Raw genomic sequence first — 24,719 nt, forward strand, 5'->3', positions numbered from 1 at the left:
TGTCCAAAGGGAGCTCCAAATCTCAATAACCCCATTCTCCATCTATTGCTTGATTTATACTTGGCAGTCAGTAATGCTTTAGAGCAAACTTACAAGGATATTCACTTGTCACTTTTGTGATACGACCATGCCCTCTAGCTTCTGTCCTTGGATCGAGTTGAATACCATGTTGCAGAATTAAGCAGCATTGTCCTAATTTCTCATCATATGTGTGTTAACTTGTGCATCATATTCACTGGACCTTTCCAAGATCTAGTGACATGTCCCATGTGTTGAGAGCCTCATTACGATTCTCTGAAGCCAGGTACAAAGACTCCTTGACAGGAGTTTTAGACAATCCTGCTAGGCCCACAGCTGCAGGTGGCAAGACAAACCATTAAGGGTTCTAGAGCAATGCATTATCGTCATGCATGCTACAACTCTGCCATGCAACAGATCAACAAAGATCATGCATTAAGAGACTTTACTACCATCTAGGACGGCACAGACTTTATTGATGCCATGAAGGATATACTTATTAAGGAGTACAATCCTGTCATTATGTTCTCCATTGATGGGGCTTGCTCTATCGCAATAAAGGTTTTGACTGTTGGATATATATATAGGTGATCTTAGACTAATCTCCTAATCTTTGGTACAAAAAGAAATATGTACTACCTAGGAGCTTCATACCAGGTCCTTTAAAGCCCAAGAATCTCAATTCATTCATATTCCTGGGGATGTATCACTTATCGGTGCTCTAGCATGAAAGGATGTACCTTTGGGATGCAATCAATGATGCGGTTATTGAGTGCTGGCCTTTTCTAGCCCTTGTGATAGCTAATAGTCCTGCCATGGCCTTTATATTTGGTAGTGTTGGCCATCATAGGGCATATGGTTGCCATCTTTATTTCTGTCAGAAAGGATGCCATAAGCCTGGGGGTGCCCAGTACTACCTGGCATGCTTGAAGCTTATTGGTTCCGATATTGCCAGTTCAAATCATTCAAATTATGACCTGTGCACAATGATCATCCTAATGGCAGAGGAAACCGAGAAAAGGTTAGAATATGTCCCCCAATGTGCCACTCTGGGCTAATCACCATATGCTTTGCAGATATTTGTCAAATCTGACCCATGTCTTGGAAGCACGCTCAGCAGTGGAGTATCATGCATGGCAGCTCTGGACAGGTCTTTTCAAGCCTATATTGTTGAGTGGGATAGATCCAAGACACTGGCTGTGCATTCCCGCCCTGTTCCCCACAGATCTTATGCACCTCTATGCCTTGAATCTCACTGAACTAATAGTAGGCTTGCTCTATAGCATGCTTGATTGCAGTGTCTCCAACAATCGAGATTCATGGAATTTTTCTGTCTTGCGAGACCCACAGATATGGCAGGCACATGGTAAAGCAGTGGCTACTACAACACCATATCTTCCTGGTATCTTTGACTGGCCACCTTGCAATCCTGCGGAGAAAATCAACAGTGGGTACAAAGCGGTTGAATATATAACTTGGATCTATGGCCTTAGTCCCACACTTTTTTATGGAACTCTACAGTCAATCTTCTGTTGGCACTTCTGCAAGTCAGTTGTAGGTATCCATCTAATGCACTAGTGCCGTATTTCTCAGAAGGAACTCAGACGAGTGTATTGTCTGCTTATTGAATATGTAGAGGACTTTGAGGTCCTATACTATCAGTGCCATATAAGTTAGCTTTATTTCTGCCACCAGAGCATATATGCTCTGTCCTATCTTGCTTGCCAGGTTATATGTTGTGGACCTCCAGAATACACCACTCAATACACAATAGAGTGGAGGATCAGTGATCTCAGCAGTAAGCTAAAACAGCATTCAAATCCTTACGTGAACCTCTCACAATATGGCATGTGTCAAGCACAAGTAAATGCTCTGAAGACAATGCTGCCAGACCTCGAGCACAATGTCAAGGAATTCCCATGTGGGGCACACCCTGTTAGAGAGAACTTTGTACTCTTTTGGGCAAAGGATTTGTGTGCTTGCACTGTCCTCCTATGTGAGGCTCTTGTTATCAAAGCTTATTTTTGTGAAGCTGGGGGTATTTACTATGCAGAGGGAGAGTGGAGATGGCATGGATTCCCATAGTACAATGATGGGCTCAGCTATGCTTGCCCAACAGACAAGCCATACAATCACTATGGAAGGAGTTGTTGAAGGCACTCAATAAGGTGTGAATAGCACACAATATCAAGGTACAGTCGCCCCTCAACTCTGTCTTTTTAGTTGCTCAATTTGTTTGGGCTCAATTTGTTTGGATTCATTGCTAGACAACATTTGGGAGTGCCACTTGCTTCATAGAGATAAGGTACTTCTTCACAATGCACATTTAAGGCATAGAACATGCTTTTGTGCTGGCTAGCTTATACACACACCCCGACCCCATATTGTTCCATAAGTCATCTAGTACAGTCACCTCTTGCATCCATCAAGGTGACATAGCCCTCACTGTGATCCACGTCAAGTGCATAATAGCTGGCATCGCAATGGTGCTGCATACATTACTGCATACTGCCATGTAAGAGAGATTTTTTGTAGTTGAGAAGCTTGGTCTTGATGTTGCGTACATGGATGGCATAGTTAAGGAGACTGTTGAGGAGTAGTCTAGGCATGTATTCACTGACATGTGTTTACTGTGGTTATAACTACAAATCTGTATGTCTATATTTTGAGCTAGAGAAACCCATTGTAATGGTGTTAAAGATTGTGGCCTCATTGTATTGGTTTATGCCTGATTCAAACACCCTCTGCGGCTCCTTGCTAACCTCTTCACTTGTGCTAATTGATAATCCCAATGATGCAACACTATTTTTGGTTAACAAGTCTTGGATTTTGTCGCAAGTCAGAATGGCATCTTTGGGAGATGCTAAGAGTTAACAAGGTCTGCCCAAGGCCCAACTATCCATTCCTTTATGTCAAATAGTCCTCATATCACATGGGCATATTCCCATTCCAGTCTCTTGACATATGTGCAAATTGTTACAAGTTTTGCACACCCAAAGCACTGGTTAGGGAAGAAAGGTTTTGCATGGATCCCTACAGAAGAATCCCATTCCCCCTGGTCATCACAACATTAATAGGGGAATGCCAACACAAACAGCCACTCACAGTAGCCATGGTGGTCTCCAAAATCCTCCTGTTTCATACCAGAATCACTCAGGTGAGGCTCACTCAAATTATGCAAACCCTCATCACTGATATCAATCACCCCTTTCTTAGTGCTTTCCTCATCAACTTCTTTTGATTCCCACTGTTGAAAATACTATGTGTTGGTGGTTTGTGTGTCAAGGTAGCTTCCGGGAGCTAGGAATCTACATAAGCAAGTATCTATTCAGGTAAGAGGGTCATCTTGTTGGAACTTGCAGTGATTCTATACTTGCCTTTTGATGGCATCCTGGGCATCAGCAGGCCTCGGGCATGTCCGAGGAGGACTTGGGAGCTCCCCTATCTCTAGTGATGGTTCAAAATCACTTGAGGACATGGCAATGTAAGAATGAGCAAGATACAAAGATTGCCATCACAGCATGATCATGCTAGATAGTGCTATCATGAGACTTGTACAAACTCTATTTGGCATTTTGGCACTGATCTTTTTTTCTTCCATCACAACATCGAGCGACAACTCCCCTAGTCCAGTTGTTGGCAACATAGCCTTCCACATAGGAATGGCATTGCCCATGACCTCAGGCAGATTATCAATAGCCTTGGAGTTTTCATTTGCACCCATACCTAGTGGCACCAACACTGTTGGAGCCTTGTTTGGTGTGCCAGAGCGCCATACAGAATCTCCTTTTTCTCTTCCTCTAGACTATTCCTGCAATTTTAATGGCAGTAGAGGAGGCACTCCACTTGACTCATCGTCAGAGGGTATGCCAAGCTTTGGCCATGGCCATAGTGTATTTAACAAGGGGTTGACCATACTATGGGGTTCCTCAAACATGCATATGCCCATAGTAAGCAATGACTGTTTGATTTAAAGACCACAGTGAGCCTGCCATGACATGCTTTTGAAAGAAAGCACAGTCCTTTGGAAGAGTAGGGCCAGGCACTGGTCTCTACCATCATGGACCTAGTACCCCCACACCTTGATCTAATCCACAAAGCAATAACATTTATAATCCATCCATTGAAATGTCCTTTGCTTCAGGTGCAGACATAGTTGCACTACAAACTGAAGTCAATGTACTGTGGTGAGCAATCACTCGGTGCTAACAAGCTCTGCTCTTCTGATAGCTCATACAGCAATACATTGAAGGGCATTGTCTCTGCAATCCCTAATATTGTTGGATTGAGCAATGCAACATTGCCCAAGGACTTTACCATGCCAGACCCAGCTGCTCCAACAAATCTAGGGTGAACCATGTACAATATTGTGCCAAATAGCCCTCTTTGCCTTTGTGAACCATTGTTACCAGTCCAACACATGAACATGCTACTTGCATCTGGAAAAACACCCCCTTGTATTAGCTCCAGATTATATCTAATAGTGTCTAAAAGTATCTAAAAGTGTTAATAGTATCTAAAAGTGTCTAATTTCCTAATTGGGAGCAATATATTGTGAGCATTGGATTGGTTTCTAATTTCATGATATTAGCACTAATTCTATACTAAGAAGTCTTTGATTATTAGTAGGAAATAGTAAAGATATGGCACATTCTATACTATTTCAGCATATTACTCTCCTTCATATATGCCTATACCATTATCTTGTAGCTCTTTTGCTGACTTTCCAGCTGCTTTCATAAGGGATATAGAAAGAGAGAAATATGCATTGATGCCCCCAGCCACTTTGTTGGCAGCTTGGCAGCTGCCACAAGAGGCTATAAAGACCTAGGTACCTTGTCCTTGCACACAAGATCATTAAAGTTGTCATTGTTAGCCAATGCCTGCTACTGGTCATTATAGGACACAACATGTGAGTTGGGCTTAGGAATATGCTATATGCAGCCTTATAGACCTTGTCTATTAGTATAGTGGCTAATACTGTCTTGTGCAGCACACAATTATCATCACTATTGATATTACAATTTTTAGCACTATTTATATTGTTTATTTGTTTTCCTCTAGCTATTAGGCTGTGGAAAAGACAGTTATATTGGTATGTGGTGCCAGAATGGTATATATAGGCATGCCATACATATACTCTTGTTCCCACCCTCTACCTCACTAGTAGCTATTTGAAAAACCCTTCTCTCTTATTGGATCTTGATTATTCATAATCATGTTTTTGATCAAATTTGCAAATTCAGGTAGCATTGTCTATACTAGTAGAGTCCCATTGAATATTACACTCAATCATAGTTTTACACATTCTCAGTCCAAATTGTATAAGTGCCATAATTTATTTTTATCTTATATAAAGTGTATTATTGATTTTCCATTGGTTTATTATCTTCTTAGCTGGTGTTTAAACTAAATCCTGAAAGACCTGACTTTTTAGGTATTTATTGACCTATTTATTTATAAGATAGAGGAAAGATAAATGTTAAATAAAATCAGAGATGTTGAGGTTGCCTATATTATGTTTACTTATTTAGATTACCAAGTTCATATCTTAGACCTTGTGGCTTAGTGGCTTAGAGCATCTGTCCCGGGTGCTTGAATACATGAGGTTGTTGGTTCAACTTTGGCAGAAGGCAAGTTTGTTATAAGGTATATTCTGTGTTTAGGTATTGAACTAGTGCTCTAATAGACATGACTCTATAAGAAGGCTATGAGAACTATGATGCTTGATTTATTATTATTTTTCCGAAATTTCAAGTTATAATCAATCCTAATAATTCCTAATTTAGGAAAATTATGTCTAATTAGAACAGGTTTAGAGGGGGGGTAAGCTAAAAATGTCTAATCCTAATTGTTCTTAATTATGCATAAATAGAACTGATTAGAGCTTAATACAAAGGGGTGGTTTTCCAGATGGGATTGTGTTAAAAATCTTCTAGTCACTGGTATATGCATGAACATCCTTTGAAGTGATAATTTAGTACATAGACAATGAGTACTTAAGTTGTAAAATGACAAACCAATTCCTTACTTGTGCAAGGTCTGAGATAGCCTGGTCTTCAAACCACAGTCTTTATTCTTATTGCCTATGCTACAATACACATCTGGCTCTTGTGCTATGCATATAGTCAAGACCATTGTTCCACTCTTCATCCATAAGCGACCTAGGGAAGAACATCCTACTCCTAGGGTTACCAAACAAGCAGTTTGTAATACTGGTCAGACTCTGCTATAAAAATAATGAGGCATTAGAGCATGAATTTCTGGGATTCAATGTAGTCACCTATGTAGTTGTCTGGGAGTTTGACTTTTCCTCTTCTGGGTTATACTATCATAGAAGGGGTATTTGTAGAAGTCAATGCTTGTCCCAACCTGTCAGCAAGTGGCTGGTTTTGGGTGTTAATCAGTATTTAGTCTAGTAATGGGTCAGAGTCTGATTGAGAGGCTGATTCCTGTTGCTCTGATTCATCAGGGATTACCAGTGCTGGATCTCTATACTGGGGTAATGAATCCCAATGATGCTCTGTTTCATCTCAAGTGAACTCTTCTTCTGTTCCATCATTGAATGTGAAGTGATAATGCCTGTTTTAGTATGAGCAGTTATTGTAGTTGGGTGGTGCATTTGTGTTGGTGTCTTTGTCAAACCAATGGCTTCCTTCTTGCTGGATAGGGCAATTGTTGTAATGGAACTGATTATTTATTTGCCTAGTGCTGGGGGGGTATCTTTGGCCTAGGTCTTGCTCCAGAGTGTGTGCAGTAACGCTTTCTTAATGGGGGTCTATGTCTTTACTAAGCAAGGTTGTGAGAGAGGGTGTGGCAGAAAGCTAGAGTGTGAGCAAGGTAGGGGCAGAAGAGTCTATTCTAGTATTACAAACTGCTTGTTCAGTAACCCCAAGAGTAGGAGGTTCTTCCTTAGGTTGCTTATGGAGGAAGAGTAGAATGATGGTCTTGACTGTACATATAGCACAGGAGCCAGATGTGTATTACAGCATAGGCAATAGAACAAAGACTATGGTTTGAAGACCACAGTGGAACGAATAGTACTATAGGAAGGTAGTGCTGAAAGTTCTGTATGTAAGGATACAGAAGGAGCAAGAAAAATAGACTAAAGAACATTAGCCTAATCTATGGGCCTTTTATACCACTTTTGGAAAGGGCAGAGAATTCTGTATATGTTTCTGTAGGTATTCTCTAAGTTGTTTCTCTAAATAACTATTCTTGCTTCTCTGCTTGTCTTCTTCTGACTAGGAGGACAAGGAGCTTCATGTCCGTGTGTGAGTAGTTTGTAAGGCAGGAAAGAATGCCCGCTTCAATAGGCTTATGATACTCAACTAGCAATGGGTAATCTGCTGGGAGTGAATAACCAAAGATATTATCTGTACCTTAATGTACACCTTAGGATGTGAGGCTGCCTGGCAGTTGTGATGATCGTATTGGAATAGACTGCTATAAAGGCCTAATAAGTTGTGATTATAACACCACCTACCCTGTGTTTAGTGGTATTTTTTGTGTTGTGTTTTTGCATGCAGAGCCATCACAAGTACATCATCAGTATTCCTTGCATCAAACTGACACATCTTCTCATAGATAACCAATCAGCAATGGCCATTGCATAAAACATTGTGTACCATGCCCACACAAAGCACATTGGCATCCAGGATCATTTCCTACAAGAGAAAGTTGTGAGTGGTGATCTCAGACTGGAATATATGCCTATGGGAGACCAGGTGGCAGATGTTTTGACAAAAGGCCTAACTATGGAGAAGCATGAGCTTTTCTCTAAGGGGATGGGATTATGACATGTTAGTTGAGTGAGGGTGTTATAACGGGTACCTGCACGTGCCAAGGTCAGGTGATGCGAAGGAAAGGAGCACATGCCAAAGTGGCATAACTCAGATTAGACTGAGTTAAGTTTTTTTCTTCTCTCTCACTATTTTGTTCCCTCAGTTCTCTCTTCACAAGACTGAGGTTAGTTTAATATTTCTTACTTCACACATCACACAAGTTAATAGTCCCTGTAGAATACATTCTTATTGTGTCCTTATAACTTAGCTTACTTACTCACTTACCCCTCAGTTCTCTCTTTGCAAGACTGAGAATACATTCTTATTGTGTCCTTATAGCCTCGACTGAGTGCCCAAGACAGTCCCTATGTCCGACACCTAACAGTTCACCTGATGTAGATTGGATTGATATGGCAATTGCTGGTGTGAAGTGGTCATAGCCCAAAGCCTCATAATCAAACCAATAACAGATTTACCCACTGATCCCCTGCTCCTGGCCTCAAATTTTACATGATAGCTTTTCTGAGCATACAGGCTCTAAAAGCATTGGAACATGCTTTAATTGCATGCCAGAAAAATAGTATGATAGGGTGTTCAGTCAATCTCTGCAGGACATCTAACTTAGGTCAGCCCAAAGCCTCATTGATGCCTGCACATTTCTATACGAAGCACTGGGGGTGTAGTTACTCGTCTAGACATGCGGCATGCTGCGACTAGACATAAAGCAATGAAATGATAATAATAATGATAATGATAATAAAAAGTCGTGTTTCGCCAGTTTCTACACCTTTGCAAGGACGACATACATGACGACAGTATCTTGTGCTGAGACGGACATCGATATACTTTGTAGCCCGATAGTGGAATGAGACCCATAGGAGCGCACCTATCGTCAAAAACACAAGCACTTTGGCTTTCAAATTGATGTGCCAATCATACAATTCTTGACGAAGTCCGTCGTGATTTTCGAGAATAATCCCCCACCTGCTTATCATTGACTGCGCGGGATGTCCATCGCCCTCGTTTCTTCACTTGCTGTATGCAACACGAGTTCCAAGCATCAACACGGCGAGCGACGCGCCTAAGATACGCTTGATATTGGGTCATCCGATTGGATGGTTCGCCGGTGTCAAGGTCCACATCGCCCTCAGAGTGAGTCCAGGTTAGGTGGCCAGCAGGACCGAACCTCTCCCCTCGACAGCGCGCACAACGTGTAGGCAGCCACGCAAATCGGTTGCGAACACATGGTCCGTAACAGGCAAGACCGGAAGGGCAATGTCTCTTGGTAACGGTTGAATAGGGATGGAGAGTTGGGGGCGGAACAAGGACGCGGGGAGTGGAGACAATTCTTGCGGGTACTTCACGTCCAAACCATATGTCGTATGTATTCCTTATCGAAAAGGTGAATAAAGAGGTTTTGAAATCATGCCTTTGCCAAACGGACTTCAACAACGCTGTAAAATCCGGCCCACTAACGCTTCGTTGGTGCAACTTCGCACCAGCGTCACAGATGACGAAGTGAGGTTTTGCGCGAGAAACAAGGGTCGGTAACGTATGGAATGGAGGATAATGACGAGTCCTTGGCTGATCGGCGGCAGTTCTAATCTCCGGAAGATTTGACCTGCTAGGCGAGTTGTCCCAATCGATTCGACTGAACGATCGAAGTTCCATGTCCAGTGGTAGCATCCGGTATTCAAAAGTTTCGGCCCCATCGTACAACTAAGCAATCATTCAGATTAGAAAGACTTCAACTAGAAGACAGAGACAAACCGTATCAATTGGGGGTTGGTTTAAATGGTCTATTGAACCGCTCACGATTTTGTCGCAGCGCTGGCTGACTTTCTCCATCATCTCAGGTGTTGGAAGGAGCAACCAACATTCACTATCAAATGACTTCAACCAGTCACGCCGTACTATGGCCGCACACAATATCAGTGACAATCGATGACCAGTGCTAACGACATAGACGCGTACAGTAAATTCTGTTCGATTCTGACCTGGGGTCGAGCGAATTGTATTCCATCCCCCACCAGCATTCCAGACGCGTTAGCTGTGTCGAGTCAGTCAGATAGCCCTTTATCTCATATACCCTGTCAAACGCACCAGCTCACTATTATGCCACAGGCGCTGATTTAAAAAATAGCACGGCTCCACCGAAGCTTCCGTGGAGATTTCTTGCGTAAGCAGACATTGCTTGACTTCAGAAGATGACGTTAGCGGAACAGTAGGACGTGTGTCCAATTTTCGAGTGAGGTTTTTAAGGGCTTGCAGTAGCAAAAGATCAATAAAGGAGATATAAAATATCGAATAAATACGTACGTGTGGTACCTGAAGGACCTGCCCCACCAATGTTCTGAACCTGAGTTGTAGTCTTGACGCTATCTTTTCAAGCATAAGATGGGCAGACATTGTGAAGAATCAGATAAATATATCAACCTATCGTCTCATCTCGTTCACTACTCCTGGCAGGGGTCGGGCTATTCCGCGTTATTGGTTGATTGCTACTTGTTAATTTGCGGCGTTTCGCGCTGGATATCGCTGGTTCTGATGTAGACCTTTTGCGTTTCAGATCCGTATCTAAAAGAACTGAAGTTTCAGTACATCAGAGGAAACACGATGCAACGTAAACGTACGGATGTATACCGTCTCGTCTATATGCTCAGCTTTTTCGCAACTGGCTGTAAGCGCATGCAGTTGGCGGTAGAGAAAAAGATGACGCACTTGTTTCATATGGAAACCCCTTCGTTCCAATACCTGTGACTTGACCTGACCCGTTGAAAGTCTGAGGCTGCTCCCTGCTCGTTGTGCGACGACGTTTCATGCCCCAGATCGCCGACTCTGAAGTGGATCTTTTGCGTTTGAGATGACTAGCACCGTTACCACTACCTTAGCGATGAAACAGTGAGGAGATGATAGAAACATTTGCACGAATGTAGACGCACTTGTGACCTCTGTGCTCCCATTCGTAGGTTGCTGTTCCATCTCGGACATCATGTGGAAGCTCTGCACTGATATTTGAGGTTCGCTAACGAGAGTTGCGAAGAATAGGATGCAAGGAAGCGATGATTATTCCCGCTGCTGAGACAAGGTTGATTCTTGTTTCCCCAGCGTCCGCGACTCTGACCAACTCGTCGACCAGTCACGTGTCGTTGCATCACGTTTGCGCGTGGCAGACAAGGTCACGCGGTCTCGTCCACTGCAAGGCTTTTACGGCTCGAGATGTCAGAATATTTCACAGGCAGAATGTCGTTCGAAAGAGCCAACAAGAATAACAATCTAACCGTTTCCCCAGCTAATTCGCCACCCCAACCTGTGGAATAGCATCAAGGTCAGGAAGACGATCAAGTGCGACAAAACAGGAACTATTTCTTATTATACCCACCGCTGATTCTAGCTCTCTGTGAAATGATATTTCTAAGCTGACCCTGCTCAGCCTGTCCTCCTCTTTGCGGGATGGTATCAACGCCGGCGCATCTGAGGACAGATCTAAACTGGCAGACGGCTCCAGGTAGACCCTTTCCGTTGTCGAGCTTTCATCCGTATAAGACACCCTTGACATACCCTCATGCTTAAATGTCATAGAATGTGAATCTGCGACGAGGTGCTGGAGGTCAGACTCCTCCATGAAAAGTGACGGAAAGGGCGTTGGCGAGGTCAGTGTATGGGACCGGAGGTAGTCTGACTGGGGTGAGCGCACGGATGAGCGCGCAGGTGGGATAGGCGATGATGGTGCAAAAGACATCTCGGGGCGCCAATCGCCAACCTGGGTATTGTTCCCTGCGTCGGCCATTGATGCAGTTAGCGAAGTATGGCTCGTAGGTGTCAATCGCCTGTCTCCTCGAGTAAACACAAGTAAGGATGAGCGTTTTTCTGCTCGGATGCGACGACAACGTTTGATGTAGAGGTATATGACCAGAAATAGGAAAAAGAGAAATGAAAAGACAGGGACAATGATCTCAACTAGTTGGACATGTGGCGAACTAAAGTAAAATAACATTAGACGAAAGCAAAAACTGGTAGGAAATATAGGGAGTAGATACCCTGTACTGATCGCAGAGGTAGTGCCCCCAGTCGTGGTCGGCATATTGAATGAACTCTCCCCAACATGTGCGACTGTGCCTGAAGACCTGCTCGTCGTGAACACGGGAGACGTCTGAGAAGGCGATGTCTCATGCACAGCCGTGCTATCTTGCGATGTGCTGGTCGCCCGGTTTGATGTCTCATTTTCATTAGGTGAGGAAGAACTGCGCGTTGATGGTGTGGTGGTCATGTCCACACTGCTAATACTGGTAGTTTGACTCGTGGACGATGATGGATTGCTTGACGTTACAGCGGATGGAGGGTTTGATGTTGATGTAGGGGGGGTTCCACCGTTGTCCTGTGACGTCAAAGAACCACTGCTGGCAAGGATAGGACCAGTGGTCAGGGGTATTGAACCAGTTAGAGTAGAGCTGCTGGCAGGGATGAAATCAGTGACTATTATGTCAGTCAGAGCAGCGCAATGATTTAGGGTGGCAAATTGACGAGAGACTCACGGCACCGAGCTGACAGGCTCACTTGCATCGCTTGAATGGGGTAGGCCGGACAGTGCTGATGACGCAAAGATGGGAAAACATATACTCGAGAAAACTTCCGCAGGACTCAAAGAGTGACTTCCGAATATTTGAGCCATCAAGGTCAGTCCGGTTGCTGATATCGTGACTCGTGGGCGAGCGAGGTAGGACCATTGAGAAACGAGACACATGCGAACGAGACCAGATCGGCAGCGGGGTGGTGGGATCGTCTCCAATAGCCTTGTCCGCGCCCTCGAGGCCGCCTCCACCACGTGCGACAGGAACATGATTTTCACCGGTAATCCTTGGCAATATTCACAAAGCGTCATTTTCGGAAGGTATCTGTCGACTCAGTCGCTCAATATCTGGCAAAGATTGAAGTAGAGTGAGAATGCAACTTTGTCCGGATTCTCAAACATGCGCACGTACTAGTCCACGTTTCCTCCACATCAACTCCATCATGTAACGAGTGATATACAGTAGACATGTGTGGCATCCAGCTTTGTGACCTGAAATGTGCCGACTGCTGGTAGAAAGATACACGGAAGTGAGAATTAATAGCAGTGGAGAGATGAAGAAAGATCACTGATTTAAGAGGAGGAGAAAGAGCGTGACCCTTCGATAGACGATGATCAGTCTTCAGTATCGTCCGATCATCGAACGAGGCCGTAAGCTCAGCCACGCTGCGGAACTTTCCAACGCACAGGACAACAACAATATCTGTGGCGACCATCACATCAGCAAGTCTGGTGGATTCAACAAACTGCCAGGCGTCAACCAGACCGGGGAATATGTATTGCTATGGAAGCTGCGTGTTGTACAACCAGATCTGTCAATCAACCGAACACAGCTACAAAAGAAGTGATTTGTCGAGCATGAACACTCATCGACCATCCTCAGTTCAAGAACATGGATTACCCGATCGGTCCGGAACAGAACCGAGACAGCAATGCAAAGCAACAGGTTGCAAGTTCAGAGCCGAATTTCGATGCAGATCACAGAGGGAAACAGGTTTGAATGTAGATCCACGCGGAAGCTAGTGTGTGACAGACGCAAGCGCGGGCGGCAATCGTCTATACACGGCGAAAGAGGTAGACGCACCGACCAAAACAAGACTATCCCTGCATTGTTCTAAGCACCGCCGCTTGACAATCAGATCACCCTGAAGTCTGTACCCCTCTATCACATCTGAGAGGTTGAATTCCTATGAGAACAACATCCAGCACAAGTTCCAAGCATCAACACGGCGAGCGACACGCCCGAGGTACGCTCGATATTGAGCCATCCGATCAGATATGTCGGCGGTGTCAAGGTCCGCATCATTATCAAAGTGAGCTGAATTTGGGTCGCCGACAGAGGTCCTTCCCCCTGAGCAGCGTAGACAGCGAGTGCCATCCGCGCAGATTGGTCGTAGACGCACGGACCGGTACAGGCTCTAATGGGGTGCTGTCTTTCGGCGGCGGTTGAAAAAGGATCTTTGCTTTCAACTCTGACCCAGGTGTATACCGTTGAAACAATTCGCGGCGGTGTCGCAGATGACGAAGTGAGGTTTTGCACAATATATAAGGGGCGGTAACGTGTGGAATGGGGGATAATATCGAGTCGATCGCTGATCTACAGCAGTTCTGTTGTCTGGCGAGCTTGTCCCACTCGGTGAGTCAGGCCAATCGATTCGATTGGATAATTGAAGTTCCACATCCAATGGTGATGTCCGATATTCAAGAGTTTTGAACCTACTATATGCCTGAGCAATCATCAGACGAGAAAGATCACAACTAGAACAACAGAGACAACAGACCATGTCAATCATAGGTCGACTGTATCGAGGATTTGGTCGCTCATAAGGCTCCGCTGTTGAGCCCTGACCCCCTCCACCATCTCGGGTATGGGGAAGAAGTAACCATCGTTCACTATCAAATTACTTCAACCAATCACACCTTACTATGGCCACGCACGACGTCAGTAATAATCTGAACCCAAACCAAACGACGCATACAATGAATTTTGTTCGATTCTGATGTCGGGTCACATGAGTTGTATTCCATCCCCCAGGCCCTTTCCAAACGTGTTAGCTGTGCAAAGTCAGGCAGACCGATCTTCACTGAACGCGCAGTCATGGCGTACCAGATAACAGATATCGATCGGCGTCCGATACCGACAGCGCATTTGCATTGAAATTGTGGAAGTTTCGAGAGTGAACAATGGCTTCAGGAGGAGAGTAATTAGCGGACGAGATGGGAAGCGACCTTGACAGACACACAGGTGCTGTCTGGAAGATCTATCTTGCTGATGCTTTGAGCTTAATTCCGAGTCTTGACGTAGCCCTCGCTATCTTTTCGCGCCAAAAATAGTCGATTATAATCAGAAATCCAGCAAAAATATGAATATACTTATTGTATCGCCTCCATTATCGCCCCTAACTGGACTCGGATAGTTCCAGGTTATGAGCTGATTGCTACTCGCTAATCTGCGACATTTCATGTTGAAAGTCTCTGATTCTGATACAAATTTGCATCTAAGGGACCTAAGGATTCAGCACCTCAGAGGAGAATTGCTGCAACGTAAACATACGGATATATCCCCCCTCGCTGACACTCTTAACTATGCAGCAAATAGCTCATAAGCGCATGCAATCAAATGTGAAAGTAAAAATGACGTACTCAGGTTCAATGGAATCCTTTCTCCTTCGATACTTCTGACTTGGTACGTTAGGCTTCCGAGACTGCTCCCTGCTCATTGTGCCGCGACGTCCAAAATTGCCAGATCCGGGTTGACCGTTTGCGTTTGAGATGGCTAGGCCCGTTACCATTATCTTAGCGATGGAGAAGTGATTAGAAGATAAAAGAAAATGCACAGATGTAGACGCACTTGTGATTGCGAACTCTGCTGCTCCCACCAGCTAAACCTTTTCATAGGTTGCAATTCCATACCGGCCATAGTACGGTAGACTTGTGATGATATGGGGCGTCGCTAGTGGGGGTTGCGGAGAGGAGGAAGGGAAGGTCGTGTTTCTTTTCTTCTGTGTGCGCGACTATCCCATCCCAGTCGATCGCAGCGACTCATAACCCGGTCACGTGTCGACGCATCTCGCGCAGACAACTTGAAGGTCACACGATCATCCAGTCGCGGCGACGACCACTGCAAAACCGGAGTGGTGCTGCACAGCTTCATCAAAGTGACGGTGGTCAACATGACGTACCTCCATGGCAGCCACGATTTTGTCCACACTCGCCTCCAAAGTAGCGTGCGGTGGCCGTACCATTCCAGCCACACTCGCCTCCACCCATGCCTTGTTTCGGCTAATGTTGCTTTGCATTGGCTGCCACCATCCATGCTTACTGTGACTGCCACAGGGTGGCCTTCGCATTGGCAACCACAATTTTCTCTTATAAGGATTCGACACCTTTCCTCAATCCCCATCTCTCACCCTCATCGGATTTTCCCTCCATACCAGCTTCGTCTTCCACCACTTCTACCATGTCTTCTATCATTCCCTCAGTGACCAGTGTGGCGTCCCCCCCTGAGCCTCTGGATCCAAACGAGGGCTTGTGTCTGTTGACTAGAGTTCTGGCGACAAGAGCGCCGGTGAAACCAATTCACCTCTTCAAGATCCCCTGTCGCAATCTGGGAATACAGGTGAGTCAGCCTCGTTAACTTCCTCGCACAGTTCTCAGCGTTGTGATCCCAGACCACAGTGGAATACGCCCTTGGACTTCCTTACAATTCTCTCAACATAGACGACCCAAGGAATATCTTTCAGGGTGAGAAACATTTGGCCTTGTTTGCATCGGTTCTCTCACCATTCACCCGGCCCACAGTCAAGCTTGATTGGCTTCGACTTTTCAATGATAATCGATGGCTTTTATTGCCCTCTATGGAACTTGTCAAGCGCATATTCGATGGACACAAAATCAATCAAGATATCACCACGGTGGGTCGCTTGATATCATTTCTTTGCATTATAGAAGCGCTGAAGAAGCTTCGAACCAACTAGCTCTATGATGATGCCAGAACGTTCCGTTATCGAATTGTGCCACTTGGACAAAGGCGCATCATGACTATCATCAGAGAATCTCGAAGTATCGCCAACGATGAAAGTCCAGACGCCGGTCAGACTGCCGAATATTTTAAATATCCGTTCAGCAATATGCCCGAGCTAGAGTCACATATCTATCCTCACTGGGTTATCTTCAATATTGGAAGGAAGCTACATGGTCATGGGGATCGCGCGTTATACAGCCTGGCCATCCACGTCGCCGCAGCCTATAGAGTGTCCGTCCACGACGGGATGGACTTCATCAAAAACATACAGGCGATCTGTGAAAGGTGGACTAAGGCCGTTGTGCCGAACACTTTTATAGGCCTGGGGGTTGTTTAGATTAGACCTTTGAACATAGTTTAACAGCACTGTACATAAACGTTCCCCGATTGCATTGATTCACTACATTTGGACGTTATATCCCATTGTGCTGACAGATCGGCCCCAATTACCACCTCCGATCCCAATGCTGACAGAAAGACCCCGAAATCGTGCTGACGGAAAAGCCAAAATCTTGCCATTTTAGATCAGACATATTTACGCACACGCCAGGGTCCTATCTAAATGCAAATCAATGCCTATGGCAGTGTGCGACAGACGCAAGCGCGGGCGGCAATCATTTATACACGGCAAAGAGGCAGGCGCACGGACCAATCAAGGCTATGCCTGCATTGTCCCAAGCACCGCGGCTACACAATTAGATTACCCTGAAGTCTGCACTCCCCTGTTACATCTGACAGGTTGGGCTCTTATGGAATGGCAACAACACCCCGCACAGGGCGTGCCCCCTCGCTGTTCGAGATTGCGTGGTGGTTCTTGGGCATAGTCCCTCAACTGCTTAGTATTGACCAGGCTGGATGTCCACCTCCCTCGTTTCTTCACCTGCTGTATGCAACACGATTGCCATTCGTTGACACGATGAGCGATAAGCTTGAGGTACGCTCGATATTGGGCCATCCGATCGGATTGTTCGTCGATCTGAAGGTCCCCATCGCTATCAGAGTGAGCTGAATTTGGGTCGTCGACAGAGGTCCTACTCCACCCTGAGCAGCGTAGACAGCGAGTAGGCCTCCACGCAGATCGGCTGTGAACGCATGGACCGGTACAGGCTTTGGAGGGATACTGTCTTTCGGCAACGGTTGAATAAGGATAGAGGGGGGGGATCGGGACAAGGACACGGGAGGTGGATGCGTATCTTGCGGGTACGTCACATGCAAACCAATCCTTATATGTTCCCTGTATTGACATGCGCATGTCGGAGGGATCGAAATCGTGACCGTGCCAAACGGACCTCAACTTAGCTGCAAACTCTGGCCCAACAGTATACCGTTGACACAACTTCGCAGCGGCGTCGCAGATGACGAAGTGAGGTTTTGCACGAGATATGAGAGATGGCAACGTATGGAATGGTGGATAATGTCGAGTCGATCGCTGATCGACAGCAGTTCCCTTGCTTGGCGAGCTTGTCCCACTCATTGAGTCGTGCCGATCAATTCGATTGAATGATCGAAGTTCCGCGTCTTCCAGCGATAGCATCCGATATTCGAAAGTTTCGGCACCGTCGTATATCTGAGCAATCATCAAATCAGAAAAATCACAACCAGAACAACAGAGACGACAGACAGTATCAACCAAAGGTAGACTTGATTGAGTTGCTAAATTCCTCATGAAGTGAGCACTGACTTTCTCCGCCATCTCGGGTGTGGGAAGAAGTAACCATCGTTCACTATCGAATGACTTTAACCAATCACGCCGTACTGTGGCCACACACGACGTCAGCGATAATCTGTAACCAAGCCAAACGACGCGTACAGTATATTTTATTCGATTCTGATCTCGGGTCAAGTGAGTGGTATTCCATCCCCCAGGACCATTCCAAACGCGTTAGCTGTGCAAAGTCAGGCAGTCCGATCTTCACTCAATGTATAGTCAGAACGTACCAGATCACTGTTACTCCACAGACGCTGATTCAATAGATAGCATGGTTCTACTGAAGCCTCGGAAGAAAGTTCCTGCGTTAAGAGACATCGGTCGGCGTCCGATACCGACAGCGGATTCGCGTTACGATTGTCGAAGTTTTCGGGGCGGTCAATGGCTTGAGGAGGTGGGTAATCAGTGGGCGAGATGAAAAGCGATGTTAACACAGACATACAAGTGCTGTCCGGAAGATCTATCTTGCCGATGCTTTGAGCTTGATTTGAGGTCTTGACGTAGCCCTTGCTATCTTTTCGCGCAGGGGGCAGTCAAATGTGGTCAGAAGTCGAGCAAAAATATGGACATACTCATTGTATCGCCTCCATTATCGCCCCTGACAGTACTCGAAATGTTCCACGTTATGGGCTGATTGCCACTCGCTAATTTGCGACGCTTCAAATTGAAAGTCTCTGGTTCTGACATAGACCTTTTTCTCTTCAGATTTTTATCTGAGGATCCAAGGATTCAGCACATCAGAAGAGAACTGCTGCAACGTAAACATACGAATATATCCCCCCTCGCTGACACTCTCATCTTTGCAGCAACTGGCTCATAAGCGCATGTAAATCAAGGTAGGCATAGAGATGACACACTTATGTTCAATGAAATTATTTCTCCTTCAATACTTTTGACTAGACTTGGTACGTTAGGCTTCGGAGACTGCTCCCTGCTCATTGTGCGGCGGCGTTTCACGCCCAAAAGTGCCGAATCGGAGCTGGACCTCTTGCGTTTGGAGTTACTAGGCCCGCTACCACTATCTTAACGATGGAATAGTGAGGAGATGATAAAACCAAATGCACTAACGCACGCACTTGGAAACTCTGTACTCTCTGCTAATTTCAACCATTTCAGAGGATGCGGCTCCATCCCAGACATCGTGTGGTCGTTCTATAATGATACGTGGAGTTCGCTGCCGGGAGTTGCGAAGAGGAGGATGCGAGGAAGCGTCGATTATTATTCCCGCTGCTGAGACAAGCACTCTTGTCTCTCCAGTGTGCGCAACAGTGACCAACTCATTGACCAGTCACGTGTTAGACAAGGTCACGCGGTCTCATCCACTGCAGGGCTGGGGAACTCTGGAAAGTAGCTCGCTTGAGCGCTTGAGCTGTTTTACGGCTCCATCTCATGGACTCTCTCAGGCAGCCCCAGGCTCGTTAGCAGTGGTCCTTGCCACTTCCTTGCCGTACCGATTCTCCACACCTTCTACGGTGATCAACACGATGTCACTCTTGTTTTGTCCACACACGCCTCCAAAGTAACGTGCAAAGCCAGGCGCCACATTTGCCTCTACCGATGCCTTGTTTCGGCTAAATTTACTTTGCATTGGCTGCCACCGTCCATGCTCATTGTGACTGCCACAGGATGGCCTTCGCATTGGCGTCCGCAATTCTCTCTTATAAGGAGTCGACATCTTTCCTCAACCCTCATCTCTCGCCCTCACAGATTCTCCCTCTTCACTATCTCTGCCTTCCTAACCGCTTCTACCATGTCCTCTGTCATCTCCTCAATGGTCGGTGTGGCGTCGCTCCCTGAGCCTCTGGACTCAAATGAAGGCTTGTGTCTGTTGACTAGAGAGCTGGCGACCAGAGCACCAGTGGAACCAACTCACCTCTTCACCATACCCCGTCGCAATCCGCGGATACAGGTGAGTCCACCTCGTTAGCTTCCTCGCAACGTTCTTAAAGTTGTGATTCCAGACCACAGTGGAATATGCCCTTGGACTTCCTTACAATTTTCTCAACATAAATGACCCCAGGAATATCGTTCAATGTGAGAAACGTGTGACCTTGTTGGCATCGGTCCTCTCAACTCATCTACCCGTCCCACAGTGAGCGCTGATTGGCGCCGAATTTATATCGAGAATCGGGGGCTCTTACTGCCCTCTATGGAACTCGTCAAGCGCATACTCGATGAACACAAAACGAATCAGGACATTATCACGGTGGGTTGCTTTGTATTATTTCTTTGCACTATAGAAGCGCTGAAGCAGCTTCGAACCAACTAGCTCTACGATGATGCCAGAACGTTCCGTTATCGATTTGTGCCACTTGGCCCAAGGCGAATCATGAGCCTCCTCAGACAATCTCGAAGTTCCGTTAATGATGCAAGTCTAGACGCCGATAGGAATTCCGAATTGATCGATTATCCGTTCACAAATTTGCCCGAGCTAGAGTCACACGTCTATCCCCACTGGGCTATCCTCAATGCTGGGAGGAAGCTTTTTTGTCACTGGGATCGTACGTTCACCACCCTGACTAACCACGTCTCCAAAGCCTATGGGGTGCCCACCCCCGAGGCGGTAGAGTTCCTCAAGAACATAGAGGCGATCTATGAGAGGTGGACCAAGGCCGTTGTGCCGCACACTTTCATAGGCCAGGAGGTCGTTCCATCTCCTACGAGTGATAGATCCTCCGCCGTTGTGCCGAACACTTTCATCGGCCAAGAGATCGTTCCATCTCCCACATTTAATGGATCCTCCGCCGACAAGCCCAGTGCCAACAGTTGGTTTGTCCGCTCCACCAAGGGTGTTATCGGCTTCGTTCGTAGGAAGAAGGACCAGAGGCGTACCATTGGGATAGAGGGTAGTAAATCATGACCTACGATGGCTTCATTTTTTTCTATACATTCAACTCAAGTTCATCATACTCGGAGCCCTGACCCATCTGAGACGTGTAAGCTACACTTGATCGTCAGCAGTTAGACCACCAACACAGGTTATTCCAATATGTTGGCTCGTTGTGACAGATGCTGCTGGAGCGACAAGTTGGCACGACCATGGCTTCTGCTTGTGTTACGAGACGTTGTTTGTCGCCTCAAAACACAGATCGAGACACGTAGCTATGACGTCGAAACTGTGTCAGAATCAACATGGGGACAGTGCCATAGTGTTCATAGTGTTCGTTAATCAGCTGCTGTAGTGCGAACATGAGCATTCTTACGATGTCTGAGGTCCTTGTCGAAACTCTTAGCCGGAATTCAATATGTTGTCGTCACGGGTTGTCCTATGAAAGCCTTGTTGCGAATGATGAGTGAGACATGAGTGCAAAAAAGAAAGATCGGTCCGGTACTGACTGATGCTGATACCCATGAGTAGGGTTCTAGCTGTGTTCAACACGCTGGCTGAATGAGCACATCGGTTCCCGTCCCGCTGTACCGTTCGCATCGGCTCTTGCGGAGATATGCACATACTCATCGGTAGTTCCAGGAGTGAGCAGCTCCGAGCTGCCGAGCGAAGAGGAGTCGTGATCCATACTCTACAGAACAATCTGGTTCGGTGGAGACAATTCTGGCGGGCGGAGTCCTTCCAGTGTGTCAGATAATGAGGTCGATGACGACGCAGGAGAAGAAGGGCGGGATCGCTGACTGACGGCCGGTGGGCCGCTGAAGTCGCCGTAGGCTGAACATTGAAGATCCACTTACGCCCGCCAGAGTCGCAGGTAGAACATACGGCAGTAAGGACCGTACTAGGCCGTTCCTTGAAAGACTAGATTACCTGAACTATAGGTCTGAAATGCCCGCTCGAAAGATACCTGGGAATATGCACTCCACTACAGCATGCGTCGTAGCCGCATGACGCTTGCGCAGGGTGCCGTCGACCCGCGCGGGCCCCCCATCCCCGGTGAACGCTATTCCTGCGTACGATGTCCGCTTAGAGCAGGGAGACGCTATCGATATGATCTGAGGACCAAATTTAATGCTAGACGTGGTCTACGACGCAGAGTTGCCCATAAAGCGGCCGTGCAGCAGACAGCGATAGAGATGATGAACACTTCGAAGAAGCCTCAGAATGGAATGGTCGTGCTATTCGATGTTTTTCAAGGTTTCTAAGCGCGATTGTCGAGTGACTGGTCAGTGAGGCCTAGTTGCAGTGAGGAAGACTGATGGCAGTTGCAGTGAGAAGAAGAGAGAAAAGACGGTCCGATCGGTCCGACTCGAGGCTCTGGCCGCCGACGACTGCCGACGAACATGAAAAGTCGCTGTCGTTTGCGAAGACAGAGAAAATGCAGAAAAATATAATAGTGAACGACGTCGATATAAGTCGACGAAGACACCTTTCTGGTGATTTTTGAACAACGAGGAGCGCTATCGAATGAGTTGCAAAGCTCAAGGTACGATTTTAAAATTCCCGGAGTGCTATAGATCGGCTCTAGATATCGAGGCTTTCTGCATCTCGAGCCTCTCAACGGGCCTGACTAGCCTTGGATTGCATTCAGACGACCCAACACGGTAACAATGTTCGGACGAGTTCATGATCATATAAAAGCAAGCGCTGCATCTAAAACTTGAGCTACCATAGAGCTACCCACTAGCACCATAACATCCCATAACTCAGCATAACCCTCCATAACCTGATCACCAACCTCGGCTTCATCCTTTCTTCCCATCAGCATCTCACACGAGGCGCCCTGCAAACATGTCTACTGATTCGTCTCTCAAAGTGCGCCGATCCCACCTTTCGGCGTTTATCCTGGCTATTCATATCTTCTCTCCTTGATTTTTTTCCAGCGTGTCCTCGTCACTGGCGGAGCTGGCTACATCGGTACGTGCTGGACCGTGTCTAAGGGCCCAACTCGCTAACTTTGTGTCCTGTACAGGCTCTCATGTCGTATACGCCCTCCAAGCCACGCGAAGGTACAAAGTAATCTGCATCGACAATTATCACAACTCCTATCCCAAAGCCCTGACCCGCTTGACTCAAATCGCCCATGACGCTCTTCCAGAGAACGCTACCGAGCAGGACAAGGATTCTACCGAGATCGACTCTTACAACGTCAATCTTACTCACCCGGAGGAGGTCAGGGCCGTGTTTGAGAAATATGGCAAGGGTGGCATCTGGGGAGTCATTCACATTGCGGTGCGTACACGGGCTTCCTTCACGCCCCTTCACATCCTAAACTGCGATCCGCTTTCCAATCGACTTTGTGCTCCCTCACCCCTTTCACCATCCACGACGACACGACGATCGCTTGAACATGATGCTGAACAGGCCTACAAAGCTGTCGGCGAGTCGACAGAGATACCTGTGACATACTATCACAACAACGTCTCTGCGACGATTTTCCTTCTCCAGGCCATGTCCGAATTCGACTGCACGCGTTTCGTATACTCGTCATCTGCGACTGTTTATGGCACCCCGCCGAAGGTCCCAATCCCCGAAACGACCCGTCTGAAGGCGGACAGCCCGTACGGGAAGAGCAAAGTTATGTCTGAAACAATCATTGATGACTTAGCACACGGTACGTTCGCCATTGTGGCCTCGCATACCCTTCCTATTTTGACTGGATCGACTGATCGCTGGCGTCGTAGCTGAACCCGAGAGATGGCGTGCTATCTCTTTGCGTTACTTCAAGTATGTGACTCCACTCTCCCGATAATAGTCGATCATGTTCTCATGCCTATTTTTATTATATCTTCGTCTCATAGCCCTGCAGGGGCCCACCCATCTGGCCTCATTGGAGAAGATCCCCGAGGACGGCCTGGGAATTTGCTGCCGCTCCTTGCCCATATGGCAATTGGTCGTGTAAAGGACGACAAACTGCGTGTCTTCGGAAACGATTATCCAACCCCGTATGCCAATTCCCTTCTCCGTCTACTTCCCTCCGCTCATTCCGCGCTGCCTGGCACGTGATATTGTTCCTCATCTCCCAGAGATGGCACTTGTGTGCGCGATTACTTACACGTTCTCGACCTCGCGTCCGGGCATCTCCTCGCACTTGACGCGCTTGCTCCCGAGTCTACCATATTCGACAACTGCCCCGACGAGGCCAGGTACAAAGCCTATAACCTCGGAAAGGGCAAAGGTATGAGCGTGTTGCAGATTGTCGATGCGATGCGGAAGGCGACAGGCTTCGATTATAAGTATGAGATTGTCGGTCGGCGGTACGTACACTCTTCTTTTCCTTCTAGCATTCACTGATTCGCGTGGCATTGAACATAAACAATGTAGACGGGGCGACGTCCCTGACCTTACTGCTGATCCGTCCCTCGCAGAGAAGGAGCTCAAGTTCAAGGCGCCGCAAGATCTCGAGACGATGTGCAAAGACCTCTGGAACTGGCAGACGAAGAATCCACTGGGCTACGAATCGGAACAGTAGGCGTATTGCTGCACGGCGTCGATCACACTCGCGTTTTCGTGCATCGGAACGGACGCCGGTAGGCCAATTATGAATAGAAAGGAAGTTGATTTAGAAAGTTTGTTGTATATCGTCGTATCGCCCGGAGGCTATGTACCGCGACTCAATAGTCAAGAATCACAGTTAATGCAGGGTTCGTTTTCTTTCTGGTATCGGAGCGTGTTGGCGGGACTTAGTGACATTTTCGGAGACGGAAATACCATTTTGACGATGACCC

The 24,719-nt window shown here is 46.7% G+C and overlaps 9 protein-coding genes across 9 annotated transcripts; 7 read left to right on the forward strand and 2 right to left on the reverse strand.

The window, feature by feature from the left end:
• Positions 1-752: 752 nt before the first annotated feature.
• HETIRDRAFT_305914 (uncharacterized protein) lies at positions 753-1,596 on the forward strand (the record flags this gene model as incomplete). The annotated part of the gene is made up of 2 exons (XM_009542228.1): positions 753-1,039; positions 1,095-1,596. The coding sequence occupies 2 exons, from the start codon at positions 753-755 to the stop codon at positions 1,594-1,596; spliced, it is 789 nt and encodes a 262-aa protein (XP_009540523.1).
• Positions 1,597-1,695: 99 nt separating this feature from the next.
• HETIRDRAFT_42519 (uncharacterized protein) lies at positions 1,696-2,103 on the forward strand (the record flags this gene model as incomplete). The annotated part of the gene is made up of 1 exon (XM_009542070.1): positions 1,696-2,103. A coding segment is annotated over one exon (408 nt), but the record flags the coding sequence as incomplete, so codon positions are not given.
• A 266-nt stretch (positions 2,104-2,369) lies between these two features.
• On the forward strand, positions 2,370-2,537 carry HETIRDRAFT_41044 (uncharacterized protein; the record flags this gene model as incomplete). Its single annotated transcript, XM_009542027.1, has 1 exon — positions 2,370-2,537. A coding segment is annotated over one exon (168 nt), but the record flags the coding sequence as incomplete, so codon positions are not given.
• A 1,609-nt stretch (positions 2,538-4,146) lies between these two features.
• On the forward strand, positions 4,147-4,372 carry HETIRDRAFT_166020 (uncharacterized protein; the record flags this gene model as incomplete). The annotated part of the gene is made up of 2 exons (XM_009542229.1): positions 4,147-4,205; positions 4,258-4,372. The coding sequence occupies 2 exons, from the start codon at positions 4,147-4,149 to the stop codon at positions 4,370-4,372; spliced, it is 174 nt and encodes a 57-aa protein (XP_009540524.1).
• Positions 4,373-7,643: 3,271 nt separating this feature from the next.
• Positions 7,644-7,817, forward strand: HETIRDRAFT_306002 (uncharacterized protein; the record flags this gene model as incomplete). Its single annotated transcript, XM_009542230.1, has 1 exon — positions 7,644-7,817. A coding segment is annotated over one exon (174 nt), but the record flags the coding sequence as incomplete, so codon positions are not given.
• A 676-nt stretch (positions 7,818-8,493) lies between these two features.
• HETIRDRAFT_423703 (uncharacterized protein) lies at positions 8,494-12,842 on the reverse strand (the record flags this gene model as incomplete). The annotated part of the gene is made up of 17 exons (XM_009542231.1): positions 8,494-8,515; positions 8,609-8,688; positions 8,787-9,521; positions 9,618-9,715; positions 9,777-9,852; positions 9,906-10,066; positions 10,122-10,184; positions 10,239-10,379; positions 10,436-10,480; positions 10,524-10,688; positions 10,745-10,805; positions 11,084-11,112; positions 11,181-11,782; positions 11,843-12,278; positions 12,338-12,392; positions 12,545-12,659; positions 12,781-12,842. The coding sequence occupies 17 exons, from the start codon at positions 12,840-12,842 to the stop codon at positions 8,494-8,496; spliced, it is 2,946 nt and encodes a 981-aa protein (XP_009540526.1).
• Positions 12,843-14,521: 1,679 nt separating this feature from the next.
• On the reverse strand, positions 14,522-15,408 carry HETIRDRAFT_406548 (uncharacterized protein; the record flags this gene model as incomplete). The annotated part of the gene is made up of 5 exons (XM_009542232.1): positions 15,224-15,408; positions 15,016-15,167; positions 14,927-14,956; positions 14,616-14,870; positions 14,522-14,560 (listed from the first exon to the last, which is right to left on the reverse strand). The coding sequence occupies exons 1-3, from the start codon at positions 15,290-15,292 to the stop codon at positions 14,953-14,955; spliced, it is 225 nt and encodes a 74-aa protein (XP_009540527.1). The 5' UTR covers positions 15,293-15,408.
• A 641-nt stretch (positions 15,409-16,049) lies between these two features.
• On the forward strand, positions 16,050-20,709 carry HETIRDRAFT_241294 (uncharacterized protein; the record flags this gene model as incomplete). Its single annotated transcript, XM_009542233.1, has 3 exons — positions 16,050-16,116; positions 16,174-16,286; positions 20,374-20,709. Coding segments are annotated over 3 exons (516 nt in total), but the record flags the coding sequence as incomplete, so codon positions are not given.
• Positions 20,710-22,664: 1,955 nt separating this feature from the next.
• On the forward strand, positions 22,665-24,652 carry HETIRDRAFT_468124 (uncharacterized protein). Its single transcript, XM_009542234.1, has 8 exons — positions 22,665-22,806; positions 22,875-22,908; positions 22,964-23,223; positions 23,356-23,605; positions 23,676-23,718; positions 23,793-23,936; positions 24,018-24,248; positions 24,316-24,652. The coding sequence occupies exons 1-8, from the start codon at positions 22,783-22,785 to the stop codon at positions 24,461-24,463; spliced, it is 1,134 nt and encodes a 377-aa protein (XP_009540529.1). The 5' UTR covers positions 22,665-22,782; the 3' UTR covers positions 24,464-24,652.
• The last annotated feature ends 67 nt before the right edge of the window (positions 24,653-24,719 follow it).

The sequence above is a fragment of the Heterobasidion irregulare genome (genome assembly GCF_000320585.1).
Source record: "Heterobasidion irregulare TC 32-1 unplaced genomic scaffold scaffold_01, whole genome shotgun sequence".
Classification (NCBI taxonomy): Eukaryota; Fungi; Basidiomycota; class Agaricomycetes; order Russulales; family Bondarzewiaceae; genus Heterobasidion; species Heterobasidion irregulare.